The sequence below is a fragment of the Kryptolebias marmoratus genome, linkage group LG9 (assembly GCF_001649575.2).
Source record: "Kryptolebias marmoratus isolate JLee-2015 linkage group LG9, ASM164957v2, whole genome shotgun sequence".
Lineage (NCBI taxonomy): Eukaryota > Metazoa > Chordata > Actinopteri > Cyprinodontiformes > Rivulidae > Kryptolebias > Kryptolebias marmoratus.
Window position 1 is genome coordinate 25466119 of NC_051438.1, and position 23362 is coordinate 25489480.

General features: G+C 36.9%; 2 protein-coding genes and 1 long non-coding RNA gene across 3 annotated transcripts in view; 1 reads left to right on the forward strand and 2 right to left on the reverse strand.

The window, feature by feature from the left end:
• On the reverse strand, positions 1 to 18306 carry egf (epidermal growth factor). Its single transcript, XM_017417492.3, has 22 exons — positions 17803 to 18306; positions 15539 to 15738; positions 14599 to 14780; positions 13760 to 13987; positions 13442 to 13641; positions 13202 to 13315; positions 12820 to 12942; positions 9137 to 9259; positions 7914 to 8039; positions 7601 to 7737; positions 7234 to 7382; positions 6897 to 7001; positions 6243 to 6466; positions 5687 to 5854; positions 5342 to 5491; positions 5103 to 5258; positions 4887 to 5003; positions 3872 to 4037; positions 3041 to 3205; positions 1794 to 1893; positions 1523 to 1619; positions 1 to 1411 (listed from the first exon to the last, which is right to left on the reverse strand). Exons 1-22 carry the CDS (start codon positions 17924 to 17926, stop codon positions 1230 to 1232), a joined length of 3336 nt encoding a protein of 1111 aa, XP_017272981.1. The 5' UTR covers positions 17927 to 18306; the 3' UTR covers positions 1 to 1229.
• Positions 3137 to 23362, forward strand: part of LOC112450549 — a 26554-nt gene continuing 6328 nt past the window's right edge. The window contains exons 1-5 of the long non-coding RNA XR_003039202.2: positions 3137 to 3197; positions 3878 to 4046; positions 4878 to 5061; positions 5683 to 5908; positions 6262 to 6375. This is a non-coding gene — a long non-coding RNA (uncharacterized LOC112450549). The remainder of the gene's footprint in view (positions 3198 to 3877; positions 4047 to 4877; positions 5062 to 5682; positions 5909 to 6261; positions 6376 to 23362) is intronic.
• lrit3a (info leucine-rich repeat, immunoglobulin-like and transmembrane domains 3a) overlaps positions 19938 to 23362 on the reverse strand; it is a 5431-nt gene continuing 2006 nt past the window's right edge. The window contains exons 3-4 of the mRNA XM_017417493.3: positions 21784 to 22089; positions 19938 to 21585 (exon numbers count right to left, since the gene is read on the reverse strand). Of these exons, the coding sequence (XP_017272982.1) occupies positions 20564 to 21585; positions 21784 to 22089 (1328 nt within the window). The 3' untranslated portion in view covers positions 19938 to 20563. The remainder of the gene's footprint in view (positions 21586 to 21783; positions 22090 to 23362) is intronic.

Consider the following 23362-nt stretch of genomic DNA (forward strand, 5'->3'; position numbering starts at 1 on the left):
GAACAGGAAAACAAATCCATGCAAATTTAAAAGGAAGTTTTTTATTTATAATTCATAAAATGTAACTAAGTCCTTTCAAAAGTCAAAAATTGTTCATAATAAATGATCCACGAGAGCTTAGTGGTAAACATGGCAGTTTCTCTTCAGAAGAAGGTTTTGTACTTTTGTTTATTCATTTTCCATTTATCTGAATATGAACAAACAGGAAGATTTATTTTACAATGCATGATCACCTAAATCTGCTAGAGTTTTGTAGAAAACATTCTGAACTGTGTGATGTGTATTGTCAGCTGCTGTACAGTTATTATAAGGAATATATGTAGGCTAATGGTACATGCTGAAAAGTACAGAACCAGTCTGAGTAAAATCTGAACACGGATAAAGATTCAACATCCTGATCCTGATGCCCCCAAAAAAAGTCAGAACCACAAGGTTTGCTTGTAACATTTTACCATTGCATCAATTATTTTTTATAATGAAATCATCCAAAATGAAGCTTGAAAACTCTGAGAATATCTCACAAATCTAATCATATATGATGTGTAACATACAGAATGCACTTTAAAATACATTTCTTCACTGTCAGAATCTACAAGTTTGCTCAGGTTGCAATCATCACTTTAGCTAACACATTTATTCAACCCTAACACTGAAAGTGAAAGTTTTATTTGTCTCTGAACATTTTCAAATTGTTTTCAGAGAACGTATGTATTTCATTTAATTCATAAAATTGAATAAGTCAGGCTTTTTATTGACTTCATGCATCAGTCTGAACTGTTTCTGTAGTGACTTTAGAAGTTTAGACACTTTTTGAATGTGTTATGAGTCTATATTTATAAATACAAAACATAGATATAATTGTGATCTTGTGTTTTTCTTCTGCCCAAACAAAACCAGCCAAAGCTTCATAATTAAGACAGCTGAGTGACACACCAAATATGTACCCATATAATCACAGTAGTTTCTACATTGAGATGTGGTATTGTGTTTGATTAGGAAAGGCAAACAAAACAAAAAAGGGTATCGTTGAACTTAATTTTTTTCTTTATCATGCCAGCGATGGAGGAAGGCCTGTATTGATGGGTTAAAGTTAAACTTTATTTTTCCATCTGTTCTGTGTGAGAGGACTTATCTCTTAACAACAAGAAAAGTGTTTACAAAAATGTGATGCTAAATCTATAGTACTGTTCATCAGTCTGTACAGCTGCATTTTATTATTATTTACTGGGCTAAGAAGAAGAAGATTCATGGCTGGGAGTCTGAGGGGGTGTTGCTGGCCCTACAGATGATGGATCTGAGTGACGGTCGGATCGTTGGTTGGTTTCCGTGGCGACAGCTGACACCATAGAACAGTCATACCCTCTGTTGTGTTTGGACAACGTTCCTGACTCGTCAGATGAATGGTTGGTGCCTGACAAAGAAAATGTGACAAAATCAACAGGTGTTTTAAAAAAAAATAAGCACAAAATGTCTGTAGTAGGTAGATTTATGTTGTAAGTGGATGAACGGACGTTTCTGGTACCTGTTTCTGACGAGCATGACGGACAGGCAGCTGTCCTCGGACATTTCATTGGTGAGATGACTTTTTCTTCGACATCATTTTCTGCAACCGTTTCGTACTGTGGTTTCAAACAATATCTCAGGTTCTGTTAACAGCTTTAAAACTTTTACTTTGTCTATTCTTGTCTTGGTGTTTTCACCCAGTCTGGGAGTTTTAAGAAACTTATATGACTTTAACCCACCTTTCTTGAGTATTTCAATATGTCTGAACCTTTTGACTGCAGAAGCCTTACCCGAGTTTCACTGGTCGTGGTGGTCTCCAACATGCTCGCATCTGTCATGCTGATTTCACTCACGTTATCCACTGAAGACTGTTTATGTAGCCTTCTGCTTCTGTAGAATAAATAAAAAACTCACAGGTTGTCCCAATTTAAGCAATGTGTCATAACTTATATTCGCAAACAGTAGTGAATACAATGCTAAATAATGTCTAAAGCAAATGTTGTTGGTCTTTTAATTTTCTAGCTTTTTAAATATAGCTTTTTACCTGTTTCTAGGCTGCAGGGGCAACAAACCCAACAAATTCAAAGACCAAACAGTCGAGTGCAGAAGGCAATTTGAGGCGGTGCTATTGGCGACCATGTAGCGTTTCCACGGGGGTCATACCTCACCAGCTCCATTTAGTAGCTGAGAAATGACCTATTTTTATGTGTAATTGCTGTAGAACAAGCTAAACCAACCATGTAATTGAAAGCGTGCCACATCCACCAGAGAACCAAGAGTATAAATGCTAGGGTGTAGAGGTGTGAGGGGAGGGGTTGTTTCCTGAGGCAAAAGACTGGAGAGTACCAGCAGCAAAACAGCCGTAAAACAAATCAGCTACTTAAATACATCACCTGTGGAAATATAACAGGGGTGTCACAGTATGTGGTTTATGTATGCTCCTCACTCAGCTAATCAGGGTTGTATGTCAGTCGCTCCACGTGTAATATGTTCCTCCATCCCCTGCTGGCTTGCTGAAACACCTACATTACACGGCTCATGCCACTCTGTGTTTGATAGACACTTCTAAATGCTGTGCACTCGTTCATTACTGGAGCAGGTCCACCCTGCTGGCTGGCTGTGCCACTGTACAATAACTAAACACGAGGCCGCTGGTGTTGAACATCATTACTGCAGTGCAAACATCACTGCACACAGTAAAATATGTCAAGGTATACATAATTGAGCTTTCCACAGATTCTTTTAACTGTTAGGGTGGAAAATCCCATAGAAACCCTCTTAAACCCTTAACATGACTGACACTTTTACAATTTCAATAAAACATGAATAGAATTAGTTCAAAACTAACCAAAAGTCCCAAACTTATAAATATTAATCCTTGACAAATGATTTAATCCTTGCTTCCTTTCATCTGAATATTTGCTCAGACTGTTATACAAAATGAAATGTTGTTTTATACTTTGCTATATTTTATCACACCCATTGTTTTTTTCCTATTAGGTCATGCACTTCACTGAGCGTTTAGCTTCCCTCTCACCTGAAACAGTAGGTGACGCAGGCGATAAAGGAAAGCAGCGAAACGAGCACCAACATGCAGCCGGCTATCACAATATTCCTTCTCTTCTCTTTTTCAGCCCGCTGAAGCTCCAACCATTCCAGGTCATTGAACTGACAACGCTCCCCGATGTAGCCTGGTAAGCAACTGCAACATGTCAAAGAAAAGCTCATTCCAAGGGTTTTTCATAATTAAGACAGGATCAAATAAGAATGCATATTTTAGCTTAGGTCTAAGTTTAGCCCAAGATTAAATGCATCAAAAACTTGCCCAAAGAAAGACGTGTAGTCTCTTAAGCATCAGTCTGCTTCTGATCAAATTAGTGCTGTTTTATATGCAAATACTGAAAGTCTGGCAAATTAAATACAGGAGGTGGCTGGTTTCAGAAATGAGGCAGAAAAAGCTTCAGGAGTGGCCATCCACTGTTCATTGATACAAGTTTTTAATTTTTATTTGAATTATTTTAAACATGACAGGAAATTATAGTTCACCTTTGTAAAATGGAGGTAAGTTAAATATGCAATTAAACTCCTAAATAATTAATTTCAAAATATGATGCTATTTATCTTTTGTCAGAACTGTATTTATTTGTTTTGTTTGTATATAATAGAGGATATACATTATTTTGTTGAAGGTTTTGATTATAGAACAACAGTGACACCTGCTGTTTGTTTGCTGCCATGAAACAACACAGACCTGATGTTTCTGTCACATTTGCAAAGTGTCTGAATTATGAAGGTGTCAGTCAAGAGCAACTTAAACGCTGTCAGTCAAATTGAAAAATAAGATGAGTGTTTTTTTATTTATGTTTACTTGCAGGCGTAGGCTTCCATGTCAGGAAGGTAGAAGCAGATTCCCTCGTACAGACAGTAGGATTCATGGCTGGAGGGACACCTCTCTGCTGAGTTACTGTTGTGGCGCCGGGTGCTTACATCGACAGGACTTGGAGACGTCCTCCATGGTGACATGGTTTCCAACTCTGAAGAGGGTAATTTATTTATATTACATAAATGCAAAACATGGCAATGTTGTATACCTTACCTTAATTTTAGTCTGCTATTTAAACTACAGGTAAAAAATATATCCACCTAGTCATGAAAATGATTACCTCACATTGCAGATAAGATTAAAAATGATTATTAATGCTATAACATTACAGAACTGTAATCCAAATAAAGACTAAAACATGTTCATTAAAATTATTAAAACAGACCTTGGCATGTTTGCTCATTGCCATAATATCCAGGGACAAAAAGAGAAGAAAAAATAACCTAATTCTAGCATTTATACTCTTGGTTCAACCTTCTAAGTTAGACATTAATTGTAATATCACATAAGTTAAGATGCATAAAATATTTGACATTTCATGGTTCATTATTGACGTTTTATCAACAGGATAAAGTGGATGCAGAAAAGTGGAGAAAGAAAGAATTATTTATTGGATAAATAATGTTTTTTTAGACTTTGTACATTAAGAACATCTTTTAAAAAAACTGAAATACCAGTTTCCTTAAAACCAAACCAAAGTAAGAAATAAAATCTATTAAAAGCTAACATTGTCAAGTTGGCTTTAACAAAATTGAAAGCTGACCAATGAATGACATCAAATGGGTAGTACTATTTAACTTTCAGATGCAGTTTTACTGTATTTTAGCTGCAGGGATGGACAACAAACACTACATCTATTTTAATAATGAAAAACACTGGGTCACCTTTAAACTTTTACTAGTCCAGTCAGATTCAGTACAGGTGATGAAAAGGTTAAAATTCTGTTTTCACAAAGTGAAAAAGGCCCTCTGTCTCATATCGTTCATTGCAGAATGCTCACCCAGACATGTCTGCCCATCACCTGTGAAACCTTCTTGACATAAACAGTGCGGGTTTCCGGCATTCGTCTGACACCGTGCATTCACATCGCAACGGAGTGGGTGACACTTATTCTGGTCTGACCGAGAAGAGGACAGAAATAAACATTTAATCAAGAGAGAGAAAAAAATTAAATGGTAAGAAATTCAAACCACTTGATTTAAAAACGGTGCTTTACCTGAAACCATTTTCTCTGTGAAGAACCTTGGCTCGTTTCCTCCATCCGAGTGGAAATCAGTCTTCCCTTTTTCAGTTGTTTGCCCGGGTGTGGTCAGAGGTGTGCCCTCGTCGTTAAATGTTTTGTTTAAATCACGGGGGTTGCTGTGTCCAGATTCTACACAAACATGAACACGATCATAGAATTCATTTTAATTGTTGGTTCATAAAGTTTTCTGCAGCTAAGTGAGGTAAAGTTACCTGCAGTTGCATCTGAAACATCAGCAGCCAAGCAACTTTTCCCATCAGGCGACAGGATGTAACGTGGCAGACAGGAGCAGAGGGGAAATCCTAGTTTGCTTTCACACACCTGAGCGCAGCCTCCATTCATGTGTAGGCAGACATCTGCTCCTGAGGAGGGGTTTTACAAAGTTAGGCATATTTATTTTTAAATTATTTATTTGATTGGCTTACAGGCTGTTGGATTTAGAAACTTCAGATCCAATATTTTAGTGCAGTGATAGCTTAAACACTTTAGCAACTGTTGAATCATTTTTTTAATGTTTATTAGCCTTTTTCAGTGTAGTTGCTTTCCTGTTCAGGTACCTGGTTTTGAAAGAGGATGAACCACTACAACAGATGCTGGTTGGACCATGTTGCCATGAATCCGCTGCAGTTTCATCCCTGTCCGCTTGTGGACACTCCTTAGCTGTTGATGTTCCCAGTCAGAGATCCAGAGCCTGTCTTCAAATACTGCAAGGTCAAAAGGGCGACCTGAGACATTTCAAACGGAAGACGAAAAGTCACGAGTTAACAAAGTAGCTTCAGGTGAGTGGTTGTTTTTAACTGTGAACACAAAAACACTAGTTGATAAAGGTTTGGGCACATTTTACCAGGTGATAAAGGGTTTATGATCCTAAAAAGGACCTATAGTGACAGAAATCATTAATATTTTTTCTTACATTTATCATTTAATTAATTTTTTTGGCAAAACACACTTGCTGTAAAACTGCAATTGATCAGTTTCAGCTGAACTTTTCACTCCTAACATCATCCTAACATAAACTTGTATAAATCTACAACACTATTATGTTTTTTTTTTTTTATTTCAGTGCATTGCAGTGCTCTAAGTTTGCATGTATATGTTTCACACAAACCTCACCTACTTGGTTCTCTAACAGGATCCGCCGATCTGAACCATCAAAGGCAGCTGTCTCTATCAGGCCCCTCTTTTGGTCGCACCAGAACAGTCGATTGTCGGCGAAGTCGATGGTCAGGCCGGTTGGTGACACGAGGTTGGTGCTTGCAATAACGGTTCGATCAGCTCCTTGCAAAGAGGCACATTCCACAACAGGCCGAGCCCCGATATCAGTCCAGAATAACTTTCTTTAAGATAAATAAGACAGGAAAAGCAAGTATCAGCTTTATGTTTCTGTAATATTTAGTTTGAACCAACAGATGATATGATTTTAAGTTTTTTTAATATTAATATGCAGACAATTAATAATAGATTATTGCTAATTATAATTTTTGATACAGTAAAAGGACACCATAAGGAGTGGGTTGGTGTTCAAGTATCTAAAAGTCTAATAAGAAAGTTATGTAAGAATTCACTCATTCATATATTTTATGGTCTCTGATCTTTAGTCAATTACAGATGTGATTTTCTGCTAATGCACTGGGATTTCTCCTCATGTCAGAGTGATATCCTGCTTAGTGAAATTAGCTTTGCATATATCTAGAACTGAAATGTGTAAAGTTGCAGTTAGTAAAATATATTTTATGAGAGAGAAAAAGAAAAAAGAACTCTGCTCACTCTGCTTGAGGATGAACTGCTATTCCTCTTGGTTTCTCCAGCCTTTCTCTCACAACTGTTTCTTTGTGCAGTCCGGAGAGAGTACTGCAGCCAACAGCTGCTCTTCTGAACCACAAATTGTACACAGAGGTATCAGGAAGTTAAATATATTAGATCTTATCAAGTTTTTGATTGTAGCAGTGACTTCAAAATATTTCCAAAACCTAAAAAATACACCTAAAATGACAGACAGGTATATTAATTAGTTTGTTTGTTTGTTGTTTAATTTTCTTATTATAAACTATTCAGACTTTTCAGGAACAAGCCTCTACATCTACATTTATCAGACTCTGCACACCTTTTGTCTGTCCAGTACATCTTGCGGTGAACCCAGTCAATTGCCAGTCCTTCTGGAGAGTTTAAACCATCAGAGACAAGAACCTCTCTGGACCCACTGCTCAGATCAACTCGCTCTATTGTCTTCTTACTTATGCTTGCAAAGTACACCTTCAAATACATACAAATATATGTTTTAAAAAAGTCAACACAAAGATTTGTAGACATTATAAAGGACACATGCAGTAAAATACACGACCACTAGGTGTCACTAGATGTTTGCACCTATTTGCTGTACTACATAAATCGCATAAATGTATTCCTGTATAAATGCAGGAGGGAAAAAAAGACATAAAGAAAATGGAAAAGATAAACAAAAGAGTTTTTACTTGGTTCAGGACAGGATCATAGTCCAAAGCTAAGATTGTTCCTCTGGGCTCCTTCACTAGGATTTGATCCTCCGTGCCATCAGGATTCATTCTTCTCACATCTACTAGATTGGCAACTATTAGAAAGGGTGGAGACCCTGAGGAATAAGAATATAATATTTCATGAATAAATGCACCACAGTAGCTCTTTCTTTGTATTTTCAGGCAGACCGTTCAGAGACAGACATAGGCCTGGAGATCCAGGCAGGTAGGATGTGTGTTTCTGTGTGGGCTTCTCTGCCTCCACTGTCTGCTCCGCCGTGGCGTGACTCACCAGTTGCAGTGCAGCGTTTGCCATCTTGGTGGAGCTCGTAGCCAGGGAAACAGCCACACTGCCACCTACTGGGGCTGAGGGGGGTACAGAGCTGACTGCAGCCGCCTCTGTCTGCTGATGAGCAGCCTGCAGACACCCAGATTAGTGTTAACAACTTGGTTCTAGCCCCAGTGTCAACATTTTACATTTCCTTACATTAACTGCTATCTTGTTGACAGTATTTGATTAGGTATTGAGTAAAATTAGTCTTACGCCTGTGTGCATAAATGTATGTTCTACCACAGTTTGGTATCACTGATCAAAATTTATGTTCCTCAGACACCCACCCGTAGTTCAGTAATTAAAATCCCCCTGGTTACCACAATGCATTGCTGTCAGGACTTTTAACCTTTCTACCAACAATTTATTCACTTTAATTCAACCTTTACTTTCAGAAATGACTCTTCATTAGAACAGATGCTTAACATTCAAGATAAATTATTTATTATTTAACAAGACACAAACGCTACCTGACAAAAAAAGTTGTTTAAGGTATGGTAAACATGATTTTTTTCTCTTTAATCATGAAAAATAATGATTGTTGTGAGTTTAAATAGGAGTTCACTGCAGAGTTTAGTTTTCTTACAAAAAGTTTAATTAACAAGTATTGCCTTCATCCTAAAGGGTACTGGTTATTTAAGGTTTTTGTGATGAGCAGGAAGGCAAATTCGTTTAAGGGCAGACTTTAAATTGATTGTCCAAGTGTTCATTACTTATGTTATCAAAGGAAGGTAAAGATGTATTTTCCCCGGTAAACATGTTGAAGTTACAACAAACCTTTTAAAAGAAAAAAAAAAAGCTGATGTTCTGTGTCTGTGTTACAGGTCTGTCTTGTAAATGAGGCCACCTCTCCCAATGAAATTACCTGTCTAAATCAAAGTTAATAACAATAATATCAAGTCTGTTTTTATCCTGATATATTAAGGTAGTCTCTCAATGGGCTAAGACTGTCGGAGTCTAATTAGCGACTCAAACCTGACTTAATATTGCAAAATAAAATACATAAATTTTTATTTGCAGTCTCACTGAAGTCTAAATGTTTGTGACCAAGTGCTTAATCAGCCGTGTGGCAGGATAGGCCTCTAAAGGGGTGTCCTGAACACGGTGGGATTTTCAATCATTACCTCTTGTTACTTTGAAATGAAGGCCAAATTAATTCATTACTTGAAAACTGTTGTTCATACCGGAGCACGCTTGTCCATCCTCCTGTAGAACGGATCCCTCAGGGCAAACACAGACAGTACCGTTTTCTGACTGCAGGCATCCATGGCCACATTTTGTATTGTTGCCTTCACATTGTATTATTTCTATTTAAGGAAAAAAGAAATATCTTCTTAGAGATGGCATTTTTGCTGTACAACAAGAATGAATGTGCAGAACACAAATCAGTCAACAGCTTCAAAACATTAAAGATAAACAAAATAAAAAAACAATTATTGCAACATTTACAATTATGCATCAAGTGCAGCATAAAAAGTAAAAGTGATGCTACATGTTTGAGACTTTTCCAGGCTATTTTGGGACCTAACTGGCAGGTGAGCCTGATGGACATCAAGCTTCTTAGGCTCTGCTCTGGTAAAATCCTTTTATGAAATCAGGCTTCATCCTATTGAAATGGTAGAAAGTGTGATGAGAAGTTCACATAGTGAGGTGATGTAATGTTAGCTCACAGGAGAATGACATCTCGTGTGGGCTAAAGTCTATAGAAGCACTATTTGAGCCTTAGGATGAAAAGTTACCATCTGTCTATTGGTGAAGGCACAACTATTTCTATTTACTGATGCTTTTCCATAAATCAACAATAAAGAAAGTTGCTGACTGCTTTCTGTATTTGATTAATTATTGTAAATAGAATGTAAATAAATAGTTTTGTAATCAAATAATTATTAAACTATTTCAATGGGGAAATTCTGCATAAAACTCAGTTGTCAAGCATGTTTTTTTCAGAATATTGTACAAAATTCAGTTTGATTTTTGATTAAAACAATCCATTAGCAGCTCAGGTACACTCTTCCTTGTAATCTCTGCTGTCATCTCTATTGTCTACAGTGTTTGTTCTTAAGGTCTGCTAAATACCTTTGACAGACAAAGCTGCTGACAAGATACAATGCTTATAAAGAAAACAAAATCGTATTCATCCCTTTGAATATTTTACCCTTTTATTGCTGGTATTAGTCAGGCTCAATATAAATTGGCATTTTTGTTAAAACAAACAAACAAAAGAATTAAAAAAACCCTCTTTAATGAGAAAGTGAAATTTAAATTTCTACAAAGAAATGTCAATTAGTAAAATAAGGAACTGCATAAATATTAACCCCCTTTATAGTGATTCTTCTAATTCAGCTCAGAGAAAAGATTATTGAAAAGTACGAGTCAGGGGGTGGATGCAAAAGGATTTTCAAGGCCTTAAGCATCCCTATGAGTTTTGTTAAATCTATCATCAAGAAATGGAAGGAATTTGAGTATCTCTACCAAGAACAAGCCGTCCTCACAAACTGAGTGAGCGTGCAAGAAGGAGAATTGAGAGAGAGACCACCAAGACACCTGTGAGCATTCTGAAGGAAATGCAAGCTTCAGCAGGTGAGATGAGAGACACTGCTACAACAACTGTGTTGATCCCGGGTTCTCCACCAGTCCAAATTTTATGAGGGAGTATCAAAGAGAAAGCCATTGGTAAAGAAAACTCAGAGTTTGTCAGATGACATGTGGAAGACTCCATGGTCAAGTGCTTCTCGACAGCCAGCCCTGGAAGGCTTTTAATGATAGACGGTAAAATGAATGCTGCAAAATATAGGGAAATACTGGAGGACATTCTGATGCTGTCTACAAAAGAAGTGTTGTATGAGTAGTCACAGGTGTCATGGTGGCCTCTCTCACTATTCTCCTATTTACAATGTCCCTCAGTTTGTGAGGACAGCCTGTTATGCCTACTATTTGTTGATGATGAATTTAACAGAACTCCTGGGGATGTTCGGGGCCTTGGAAATCCTTTTGTATCTTTTCTCTGAGTTGAATTAGGACAGTCTCTTTAAAGAGGGTGAAAAATTGTGCAATCACGTATTGTATTATTTGACATTACTTTGTAGAAATCTGAATTTAACTTTCTCATTGAAAAGGGGTTTGATTATTTTTTTTGTTAATTGACTTCATAGAACATTCACTTTCATTTTGTTTTTCATTTTGCCTTTTTTGTCAATAAGGCCAATTTACTTTGACCACAACTCAGTTTTGAAAGAAATAAAATGATAAAATATCCAAAGGGGGGAATTCTTTTTATAGGCACGGTATGTTCCTAATTGCAAATGTCACCTCATCATTTAATCTCATTGTGTCTCTGAACCCTTTCTTATTGTCTTGCCTTCCAAGTAGTGGGATTAGAGGAGAAAAGATTAGGATTAAAGGTGGACTAAAATAGCAGACAGCCAATTTTATCAACCACCACTTGTGTGTGTACCAGTATCTGTTTACACTTTTGTCTGGTATGCACTCATTTGTTACTGTTTCTTGTAAACAACATAGTAAAGTTGCTCAGGGTAAATCATGCATTGTGTCAGTGCAGTTTATCCAGACTTGATTGTTGAAACACTCAGTTCTTTCTGCAGCACATAAAGCAGAGTACACACCTGAGCAGATGTTGTGAGCAGGAGTGCCTTCATGATAGGTTAGTAAAAATAAATACATAAGCTGGCCACAAAAAACTTAATCAGTTAGGTCTAATTAAAAAAAAAAAAACATTTTGGTGATGTGTTGTACTATCTTCTAAAATAAATCACTGCATGGGAAGTCAGTAAAAAAAAACGGCTACTACATTAACAAGACAGAGAAATTCATGAAATTAGTAGGTTTCATTTGTTTATCTAAGTAAACATCCCAGAATGAATGCAATGAAAAATATCTGAGCCAACATAGACTGTCTGAATTTTCTGTTCACTTAAAAATAAGGACGTATTGTTCTGTTAGCGAACAATCGAGCTGCTCAATAACAAACATGAACAAACATGAACAACCATGCATGGAGGCAGAACGGCAAGAAAAGCTGCACAATACCAGGAAGTGATTTAAATGTTATCAAATGCATGTTTGAGTGAAGAAAAGTTTGATCAGGTTCACAAAAGAATCTTGTTTTTTAAATTTAGTTTATCAATGTAGCTTAGAAAAATAATATTTTTTGCGTTAGTTTTCTGACGTAGCCTCCTGATCTGAGTGCAGTTCAGCCTGTAGGAGTGTGACAAAGTGTCAGTGTTTCACACAGAGCAACCAAACACACAATTGGCGACTCACAAATGTCTCGTCTGTCTGGACGCCAGTGACCCAGCCTTTCTAAAGGTTCTCAGAGGTCAAAATAGTGTCTGGTGGGCAAATGCCATCTCTATTGGTGCCACAAAGGATCTAATCTAAACGAGCGTCAGTCGCCATGGTGATAGAAACAACCTTTTGAAAAAATGCTTGTTATAAATTTTACCTGTCAGTGTACCTAAATTATGTACATTGATGACATGATTGTTTATTCTCTGGAATGTCAAAGAAAAACAAAAAAAAACCAACTCTGTGCAGTTTGTATTTTTTATTATTCTTAGATTTTTAGTGTTATTCTAATTGAGCTTGGGAATATATTTTATAACTGATTAGTAGTAGAATGAAAAACATGGACAGTTTATTGAAATAGTTTAAATCAGCACGATTTAATCATAAGTGTGTTTACGATCCAGCAAAAGTCAAAGTTAATAGTTTGTTTATGTTTAGTGTGTCACCAGTGAGCTTAATCCGAATTAGCTTTCACTTTATTCACTTTTTACCTCTTAAGTTGTTCATGCTCCTAATAACAACACAAAAACCAATATAGTATATTAAAAACATAATATTGTACCTCGGCATGTCCTCCTGTCTGCTAGGAGAGCGTATCCTTTCGGACAGGTACAGAAATAAGAGCCTGGGACGTTTTCACAACCAAGAGAGCAGCCATGGTTCCAGTGGGCACATTCATTTATATCTGTCACACACAGATAGATGTCATGAAATACCTTTTTTGTTTTTAGGTAAATTTAATTATGTAAATACCTGCTACATTTTTGTTTTCCTAAAATTAGTTTCAGTCCAACAAGAATACATTCAGTATTTACAGCTAGGCAGTCAGAGTAGTGGCCCTTTTCAGACCTGATTCAGTGACTATAAACTAAAAAAAAGAAATATGTTGTTCCCAATTATAACTCCTTCATTGATGGACGTTAAGTTACAGATGCCTCACTAACCTTCACAATGAGTGCCGTGCTTGCTGAGAGCAAAGCCTTCGCTGCACTGACAAACGCCGTGCTCTGCCAGACGGGAACACACATTCACACAGTTCCCACTTTGTTCATCGCAGCCTGTTTGAAAAAAAAAAAAGCAAAATTTTTACAGTATTAGAACATTGTCTCTGAATTTATTTTAAAATCTGACAAACTGTGTACAAAACTGAAAAGTCATTGAAATAAATCAAGGTGGTTTGTTACCAGGAAACGGTGAAGGGTCTCCTGCTGGCTGGGCGAGGGGGTGCACCACTTTGATATCAACAGGAGGTTTAGCCATTTGTTTAATATTAACAACCTCTGGTTGTCCACCGGTGTACTTGTTTACTTGTTTTATAACCCGGGATACAGCATCAGTGTAGTATACATGGTCCACAAAGACTGATAATCCAAGTGACTGAGACCTGACAGTTCAGTTAACAGTAAAAATGCAAAACAAAAAGACAATAGCAATATTTTAAATGTTTTTTCCAGAAATGTTGATTTGCTTGTGTCAGCTAGACTATCAGAGTAGCTGCTTACAAAAGTGGTTGGTCCATGATGTGCAGAGCATTCCCATCGTAGTCACAAGAAGCAACGGCACTTTCTCCTCGTAAACCAAACTGAACCCAGAACAGCCTTTTGTCCTCCCTGTCAATCGACAGCACCATGAATTGCTCTTTTATTTCAATTAAGGTCATTTTCCTTTGCCCCATGAGATCAGAACGTTGGATTCCTGAAGTTATCCCACCGCTCAGCCAAAATAAAAACCTGCAAATTATTTCAGATCGTTACATTCAAATCCAGAGATTTTGTTTCTCACACATGACGACATGGGTGCTTACAACTTCTAGTGCTGAGCTCATACAGTCATTGAAAAAGGAAATAATCAGAGTATTTGTTTTATCAGACAGGGCTGCAGAATTAATTTTAAAGCATGTTTATCAAAACAGCCTAGTGACTTTGTTATGAAATAATGCATCAAAAAATTTATTTTTTCTTGATGATATATTATGTTATTAAAATATATATATTAGATTAAAATATTTCTTGGTCTCAAACTCATTACAATAAACTGTAGTGGCAATAATTTCAGCAAGAGAGAACAATAATAAAGTCAAAGTGAAACAAATTAAAAGTCTTGGCATTTTAGGCTCATTAACAAATTAAAATATTAAATTACAATGAAAAAGTCTTTGATTAGAGAAGTTTGTGGTATGTGGTGGTCTGTCATTCTGTGCCAATCATTCTCAGTGAGAGAAGATTTATTGCCCTTTTTTAAAATAAATAAATAAACTTAACTAAACTTCATGAATAAATTGATGCCTGTTTTGAATCTGTATTGGACAAAAAATTGAATCAGTAGCTGTAAAATGGATTACCTGTTAGTGGGATCAACAGTTATAGAACTTGGTTGGGTTAAGTGTCTTAAGATTGTTCTCTCATTTTTCCCATTTAGGTCTATTTGCTTTATTTCCCCCTTCTCCCTGCTTGTCCAGTACACACAGTTCCAAATCCAGTCCACTGCAAGGCCAGAGATGTGTTTGTCATGCGAATAGATTTTCTGTAAAAACCAACCAAACAAACAAAAACACATTTATGTCAAATCATTGGATCAAATAGTTCCAAAAGGAATATATCGATGCACATAAATAAACCTAAACTGTCACACCATTCAGCAACTGCACAAGTATCACTGACAGGGAAAAAGAAATGACATTGATCATCTTGTAATTATGCAGTGCTATTTTGTGCCCTGACATCTTATGTGGACTTTACTTTGACAGGTACATAAAACATACCCCCTCCCCAATGCCAGCTGCTTCAGCCATGAAGACAACCCACCCTAACACCTGAAAATCTGTTTCAGAATGACCTGGGAACACGTCAAGAGTTTAATGCAATAACTTTACCTCTAATGTGTTTAGACCTCTACCCAAATTGAACTTTTTAGCTAACATATGGTGAACATATTTGTCAGATGGTTTTATTGTTGTGGCTAATTGATGAGTGCTAATGCTTTAGGTCAGAGTTCTCCAATCCTGGTCTTAGATATACTGATATATACTGATATACTATACATGATATAGTGGTTAAATTACCTTTTCATGTTTTGCAGAAGCCTGTTAATCACACATTGATTCAAATCAAGTGTGTTGGAGCAGAGAAACAAGTAAAACCTGCGAGATAGTGGCCCTCCAGGACCAGGATTGGAGACCACTGTTTTAGATTAATAAAACTGAAAACATTTCGTACAAGAGAATAAAATCTAGTGACACCGATTTCAAATCTCTGCAGCTTTTGGGACCGTTACGTAATCACCTTTCTGTGTGCTTCCTTCACGGATGCTTCGTAGATGATGCCTGTGTGCTTGTCAGCCCAGTAAAGTCTCTCCTCCTTGAAATGGAAGTCGAGCAGGATGGAGCTTCCCACACCAGCCACGAGCCTTCTGTGGCTCTTTCCATCGAGGCCCATCCGATGGATTGATTTACCATGGCCGAATATCAGGAAAGGCTGTAAATCTTAATCAAAACAAAAACACACATCCCTTGTTTTTAATACATTGATGCATTTATCACCTTCACTCAGTTGTGTAATAACTTGTTTTTATAGGATCGTACAGAAGGTTTTAAATTGGCAGTGTCTTTGGATTTTTAATGACTGTTTTTATTATTATTTTGGAACATTTTTTCCAAATGGCTAAAATTAGTGAATCGGTTTTTGTATATCATGACTGAATAGAAGCATTAGAATCTTGTAGCAGGTTTTTTACACGTTTAAATGTAACTATCTTCAGTAATAATAAGAATATGAAAAGTATCTTTGGTTCTACCTTTTTTTCCTTTTGGCACTTTTGTTTGGGAAAAAAAAAAATACTAGAAGCTACTTTTTAAAATTCATGTGTAAACTGCTTTCTCTGATGCATGTTCTCAGTTTAAATACGTAAATCCCACAAACAAGGGAGTAGCTGTGTTAGGGTTAATGCTTCAGTAGCAGCCCCTTCTAGCTTTGCATCACTCTGCTGTTAGTGTTAAATTTGTCAAACTGTCTAATTATAAAACCCATTCACCAGTGTGATGGGGTGATGGTTAGAAGCAGCCACTGCTGGTTCTGGATGAAACATCAGTCCCTTAGCAACAAATAGCTTTTGTGCTGGCAGCAATGAATGGAGCGAAAGGCAGAAGCAGTTTTTCTCATGCAGGTTTTTGCTTTAGATGACAACAGCACACAGGGTGTTAATCAGTTTGAAACAGCAGCTATGTGGGGTTTTAACTTTAGGAGACAAAGCAAATGCTTTCCTATTCATGGCTGGCGTTCTGAAACTGAAAAACCTGAACATGAGCAGACAACAAATCTGTGCTATTTCTCCAAAAAATGACAGAAAGTCCTCTAGTCTGTCACAATAATAACAACACTGTCATGCGCAACCACAGAAACTGCTCTTAACTCTATGGAATGATGAAAACAATGAGTAACACCAGATAAACAACATAATAAAACGTCTGGACTGAGATCCTCCACCCCTTCTCCAAAAAAAGAAAAAAAAGAAAAGATGGTCGCTGTCCTTGAGTTGCTCGGATGCCTTTTGATTAATCATTGATTCAGAAGTTCACAAGATGGTCAACATGACTATTAGTACTGTGGAAATTAAATACTTTGCTAAAGCAATTTTAGTTGCCATCCTAGATAAACTTTTAAAGATTTGCATTTTCTCGGCTGGCCTAAGAAAGCTTCACTTTCTGTATTAACTTTAAGGATATAACCCTGGGATGCTTCACTTGGTCAGGTCTAGTTTCAGCAACAGTTTGTCTAGATATACTCAATGACAAGCAAACATTTTATTTTTCTTCTTTAATGGCACAGGATTACACCAATATGACAATGTTAGGCTTAAATTGTGAAAGTCTGGTTCTGGGAGTATTAGACAAGCTTTTAAAGCATGAATTGGCCACCACAGAGTCCAATTTAAACCCTTTTGAGAAAATGTGTATTCAGAAATAGTTCAACAGAAAGGTTCTGCTGTGGGTTGCTTATTATTTACCTTTTATATAGTACATTTCAGGAACATAATCCTTAACAGATAAACAGTTGATTATCATGTAGCTTATGGACTTTATTCATGCTGTAAATAACTTTTGTCATTAATATTATACTAGGAAGTGTCAGACACCTAATGTTTTAATGTACTGACACAATTTACTGAAAAGTTGACCAAGTGTTATCAAAAACAGAGCAGCATATTGTGTCATAAACTTCATCTTGTTGCCATATACCAGACTGATCACACTTACACATTAAAATAAAAAAGTCATATAATACGTATAATCATATATTAATATATTATATGACCATGAATCTTGCCCCCTGTTCAGCCTATCTATTCTTTGCTATTAGGTTGGTTGAAACATTAGTGCAATTAAACTAAGAAATTTAAAAAAAACAATTTTATTTATTAAAAAAGATGCCAGGTCAAGAAAGTATTTTGATTTGTGTAAAGCACACTATAGAGAAACAAAGACTGTAACACTTTAAATGACAGTAAGAAATGATTGTATTGATGAGGATTAGAGACATGTCAAACTCACCCATGCAGCTGCCGTTTCTTCCGTCTGATAGTCTTTCTCCCCAGCATATCGTCCCAAGTGCCAAGCTTCTGGCACTTTGCACCAAAAAATAGATTAGTGCTGTTATTATCATTGCAGCTGGCATAATCCTGTGTTTTGTTCCTGCCAAGCCTGTTCACTTAGTTTCAGGCATTCCCTCTATCAACCCCAGCACACAAGAATTCCCAAAAATTAAACAGAACTTTTTTCTGGATTCTTGGCATCCTTGTGTAAAGCTAAAGACCTTAGACAGTGAGATTTACATACCATACGATTTCATGCTAAAGGGATTCAAAGCCACACTGAAAAGACTGTGGACTTTTCCATGAGAATGGCAATACTCTCTCCTAAAGAAAAAAAAAGGTGTGTGGGGGGGTCCTGCTCCCCCTACTTTTACCCCTCTGACTGCCAGTCTGTTTTGGAAGCAAAGACTCAAATTCTTGTCACCCAAGTGGTAAATTTTGCACTTGCTGGTCCAGCACTGAAGCAAGATCTTCTCAAAACTGAGGCTCGGCTGGAAAAAAAACTGTTCCAACAATGAATTAGCCTTACTCCCCACCCACTGACCTATGTCCGTGATGAATTTAGATGCATGTTTTCTGTTTGAGACAGAGATTTTACGTCTGTGAGAAAGATGAGGAGGAGATTGTGGGAACCACTGATAGCATCTCACTGTATTTTCTTTGTTAACTTTGAGTTTTACTCAATTCATGAATTCTTACAGTATTAGTGTAATTTCCAGAAGCCACACATACAGTAAACTCTGTTTTATGCCTTGTGTGGGAATGACAAGTCAGTATGTCAGACTGACTCCTGTTCAGGTCCATCTGGCTCCCAGGAGGAATTGTTAGAATAAGTCATTTATATAGAATGTCGGAAGAGTTGAGCAGATTATCCCTAAATTGCTTGTCCTCTTCGTACCCAGAAGAACAGCTAACAGAGGCCAGGAACCAAAGCCTCTATTCATGCTCTATGACTGCGATATTGTTAGGAACAGCGTCACCAGTAACCCTGTAGAGAAGCAGAAGATTTACACTGCTGAGAAAGTTGCCTTGTCTCCAGACTGAAGGCCACTGACCTCTCCCCACCATTTTACCCCAGACAGATCACAATAAAAGTGTTAGCCCTCTTAATCACACTTCAGTTGAGCAGTGTGTTGGATAAGAGTCACACATGGGTTTGAATCATCAGGCAGACTGTATGTTTGAGATGTAGTAGCAGTATGGCAGAGCCAAATATGCCAACCGTCTTTCTACTGTACTCACAAGTCAGTATGAGCACACACCTATGAGGTTTTGTATTCTATTTCTAGCCATTTTCACATTGCATTGACTTTGTTTTTCTTTGCTGGGAGCATGTCCTGAACACAGGTCAGATCAGTTTTATCTGTAACTGTGTGAAATTCCTATGACACAGACACAGATCACCTAAACTACCCTATGAGTTTAGAGTGGTTGTTGCATTGTGTGAGACATACTTTTTCTTGTTGTTCTTAACAACCATACTTACTGATATCACCTTCTTTTAGCAAAGTGGACAAGAGCCACAAACCTATTCTGTGCCTTGAGGTTTGTATTTAATGTATGGGAATTTGCTATGCTTGTGCACAGATTGGACATCTACGCCTTACATTTTGAAAACTATGCTAGTACATTTGTAACTGTGTGCACAGATTTGCAAACAACTTTTTTATTCAAAGAGAAAACACTTGTATTGGTGTACGTCTGGTTCTTTCTGACAATTCAGTGGTCTGTTAAAATCAGTACAGCTTCCTTGGAGCCCAGCTGAGTTATTTCTAAGAAAAGTAGCAAGTGTGTAGTACTTGCAATAGAAAACCATAGAAAGTCTTCTAACCAAATTTGATGTATTTGATGTATTTTAGTCATTTGTTAGTAATAAAATAAAATAAGAGACTGTTAAAGAAACAAAGAAAAGTAATGCACACAAAAACACACATTTATATATTTATGTCTTTGTAATGTTGCAGTTTTGTAGTTTTTGAATAGTAAACTAATAAACGTTCATTTAAATGATCAATAGAGTCTTGTAAAGTTTTTTAAGTGTTAGAAAAAAAAACTTTTTAGATAGCATTCAACAGCCAGTTCAGATATCAAGTTTAGTTTATTAAAAACCAGTGTGGATATGAGTTTAAAGACATTTATTCACAAATAATCATAAGGTGGCAATATTTGTGAAATAAGTCATATATTGTCTTCTATCAAACACAGTAAAAACAGTACTTTTATGTCTAGTAAGGCAACAGTTTGCTTGACCTTTAAAGCAACAATGATGTTGTAGATGAAATGGGGAATATTCTGGGCCCTCTCTGAGAATACCACAATATTCATATCTGACACTTCGTAACTTTGGCATTAAAATCAGCATCAAACACAATTTGGAGATTACTGGCATGCTTCCTGTAAGGGCTCATTTCAAATCAAACCCCACAGCAATAAACATTTAGTTGATTGAATAAGGCTAAAAACCAGACAAGAATAAAAACATCAATTTCCAACACCAACAACCTTCAGACAAAATGTTTCTTGTTGACACATAAAAATAAATTAAATAAATCTTTAGCAATTAACAATTCTGTCAGTGAATCACAGTAATTGTTATTGGCTCACTGTTAAAAAAGTGTAAAGGTTAATTTTTATCCTTTTTGTTTGTATTGTTCAGCAAGGCAAGTAGATTTTACTGTTTTGCTAGCAAGGTGTTAGAGTGTAGGCCATGAGCTTTGACATCAGCAGAGATATTCAGAGCGAGAACTGTCACTTTTATAAGTCATCTGGGAGTCAATGCTCGACCGAGAACACAGCAGCAGTCGCTGGGACTCATTAGTTGGTCGTCTTGCCCAAAGCTCGGTGGGATGGGAGTTCAAAGTCCTTTGTTTCATTGAAATTGTCTCAAACTTAACATAACTCTCCTTTTCTAGCTCATCTTCGTCCAACGCAGTGTTCTGTCCTTTGCAGTAAAGAGCAATAATCTTGTAGATCAGTAGAGCAATAAGAGGCAGAACTAAAGCGCAGGCAATAGCGCTTATAATAAAGAAAAGCTGGTTCTGTTCACTGTCTTCTGTATAGAAGTCAATGCAAGGGTCTTTTCCAGCAGGAGTCCCTTTTGCTACAAGGCAAACCGAGTACCTCATCCCTGGTGACAGTCCATCAAGGAGCACTTTTCCACTCCCAGCTCTGGTTTCCATCGTCCTTTTAGTGTCATCATCACCATAGGGTGAACATACAACTGTCAGCGGAGCATCATTTAATAATCCACCTGCAGTCCAGAGCAACACTGCACTGTCAGCTGTTTCTTCCATAATCTGTAGATTTTTAATTGGTTGAGATGCATCATTTTTCTTGCTCTTTTCATCTGCTGCAAGTTTCTTCATATTACCTCCTTGCTGATTTTTTATTTGTTTGAGTGAGCCCTTCTGCAAGTCATTGCCAGAGATTGAGCTGAGCTGCCTTTGGAGAACAGAAAGTGTCGTTGATAGTCTTGGGAAGACCGTGGTCATCATGAATGGTGAGTTAGAGTTGCCTGTTGGGGGAGTGAGTGTCATATATTGGCCAGTCGGTCCAGTCCCACCACCAGGTCGCAGTGGAGGGGTTGTGGTGCTGATGGTTCCTGCAACTGACACACAAATAGTGGCTTCTGCAGAACCAGCAACATTCTTAGCTTTGCAACTGTAGTTCCCAGCATCTTTGTACTCTATTCCATTCAGACTCATGATGGACCACTTTATGCCTTCCCCAGGTGACTCCTGAACTAGATAGAAGAGCAAAAATGCAAAAGTCAGTATAAGTCAGGACTTGTTGATCACATTATTGTGGTTTTGTTCTATCAGGTGATAAAAATCTTCAAACATTTGCAGCTTTTTGAAAATATACACCTCAAAAAACTCAAATAGGTATTTTCTTCTTCTTCCTTTTATTATTATTATAATAAAACCATATAATATAATACCTGCGTTGTTGACTGGTGAGCCATCTGACTTTGTCCAATAAAGAGTTGGGGTTGGTGATCCTGTGGCATCACATCGTAAGAGGACGTTACTACCCAAAGGAGATGTTATCTTTGTTGCAGATGTCATCACTGATGGTTTCACACAGTTCTCAAGCTCAGCACGCTGAAAAAGGACACCTGCCAAATTTTCTGGAGCAGCGCAGGTCAAGAACAGATCCATCAAAACCACTGGTGTGTCAGCCATTTTGGACATCTCAATCAGCTTGGAGATTTTACAGTCACAGAACCAGGGATTGTCCTGAAGGCCTGAGAACAAAAAGATGGAGAAGTTCTAATTATTTTTTTGTCCTTTTACGTGCCTAATGGTATCTTACTTTTGCATTTTTGACAGAGTCATTGTCATGACAGTGGGTGCCATTTTGGCATTTTAGCAGTAGAGTCTCATAAAAATTGAAATGCTACAAGTTCAGATTCAGTTTTAGCAGTTTTGAAGAGATCTATGATATTCTTTGTGCTGTCAAGTCATGTTGTTTAAAATGCTCAAAACTCAAAATGCTTTACTTTACTGAGGCAAGTCAGAAAAAGAGCCTGAGTTAAGCTGAGCTCCTGTGAATTTATAGGATTGTCGAACAGACAATTGATTTATATACTACAGTTGAGCTAACGTTTAAAATACTTTACTATTTTCAACTTGAAAAGCATTATAGAAATCATTGTATTGCAATAAAACAACACACCTTCCATTACAGTTTATTGTAAACACCTGATGCACTCGACACATGTTCTGGTGCACGCTAAGCCCTTCAGCCAGATTAATTTGTCTTAACTGTAGCAAAGCACCTATAAGCTGCCTCTGGCCTTTCGAAGGTTTGTGGCAACAGAGTTTCCTTTAGCTTTACTGGAAGACTCCACAGGAATGATCATTCAATCCGAGTTCCTGTACTGTTTAAATTTTTATTATTTGTTGTTGTTGTTTAAATATATAGTTTATTTCTTCAGCTATTATTACTTTGGTTGTGTTTGGCAGCCATGTTGGATTTCCAAGTTGAGGCTGGTTATAAATCTCTGACTTTCCAAGTTCCAGTTATCACTACAAGACAATCCAATAGTTTTTATTATTATTTTTTTTTTAATTTGCATTTTTGAAATTCAGACTTCTGAATAAAAATGGAACCCATCCTAAACTTTTATGTTGTTTTATTGTTGCTTTATTAATGATAATTACAGAATTCTCATTCATAAAATATATCTGTTTTTAAATCAGCAAAAAGGAAATAAATCCTTCTGTCATGGACAGATTTTCCAGTGATTTTACTACTACTGCAAAGATCAATTCACCACTTTCCTTCCTGACTTTTAATTTTGTATTGTTTCTGACTGTAATGCACTTAGTTTTGTTCAACTAAAAACAAAGGTGTTCTTGTTCTAGTTGTAAAAAATAATCATTTGTTCTTGCACACGGCAATGTGCATGCTAAATAAGTGCATAGATTGTCAGATTTGAATTTGAATAAAGAGCTATTTTGACAGAAACATTAAATGTGAACTGATTCTGTTTGAAGACAGTTTCATTGAGACCT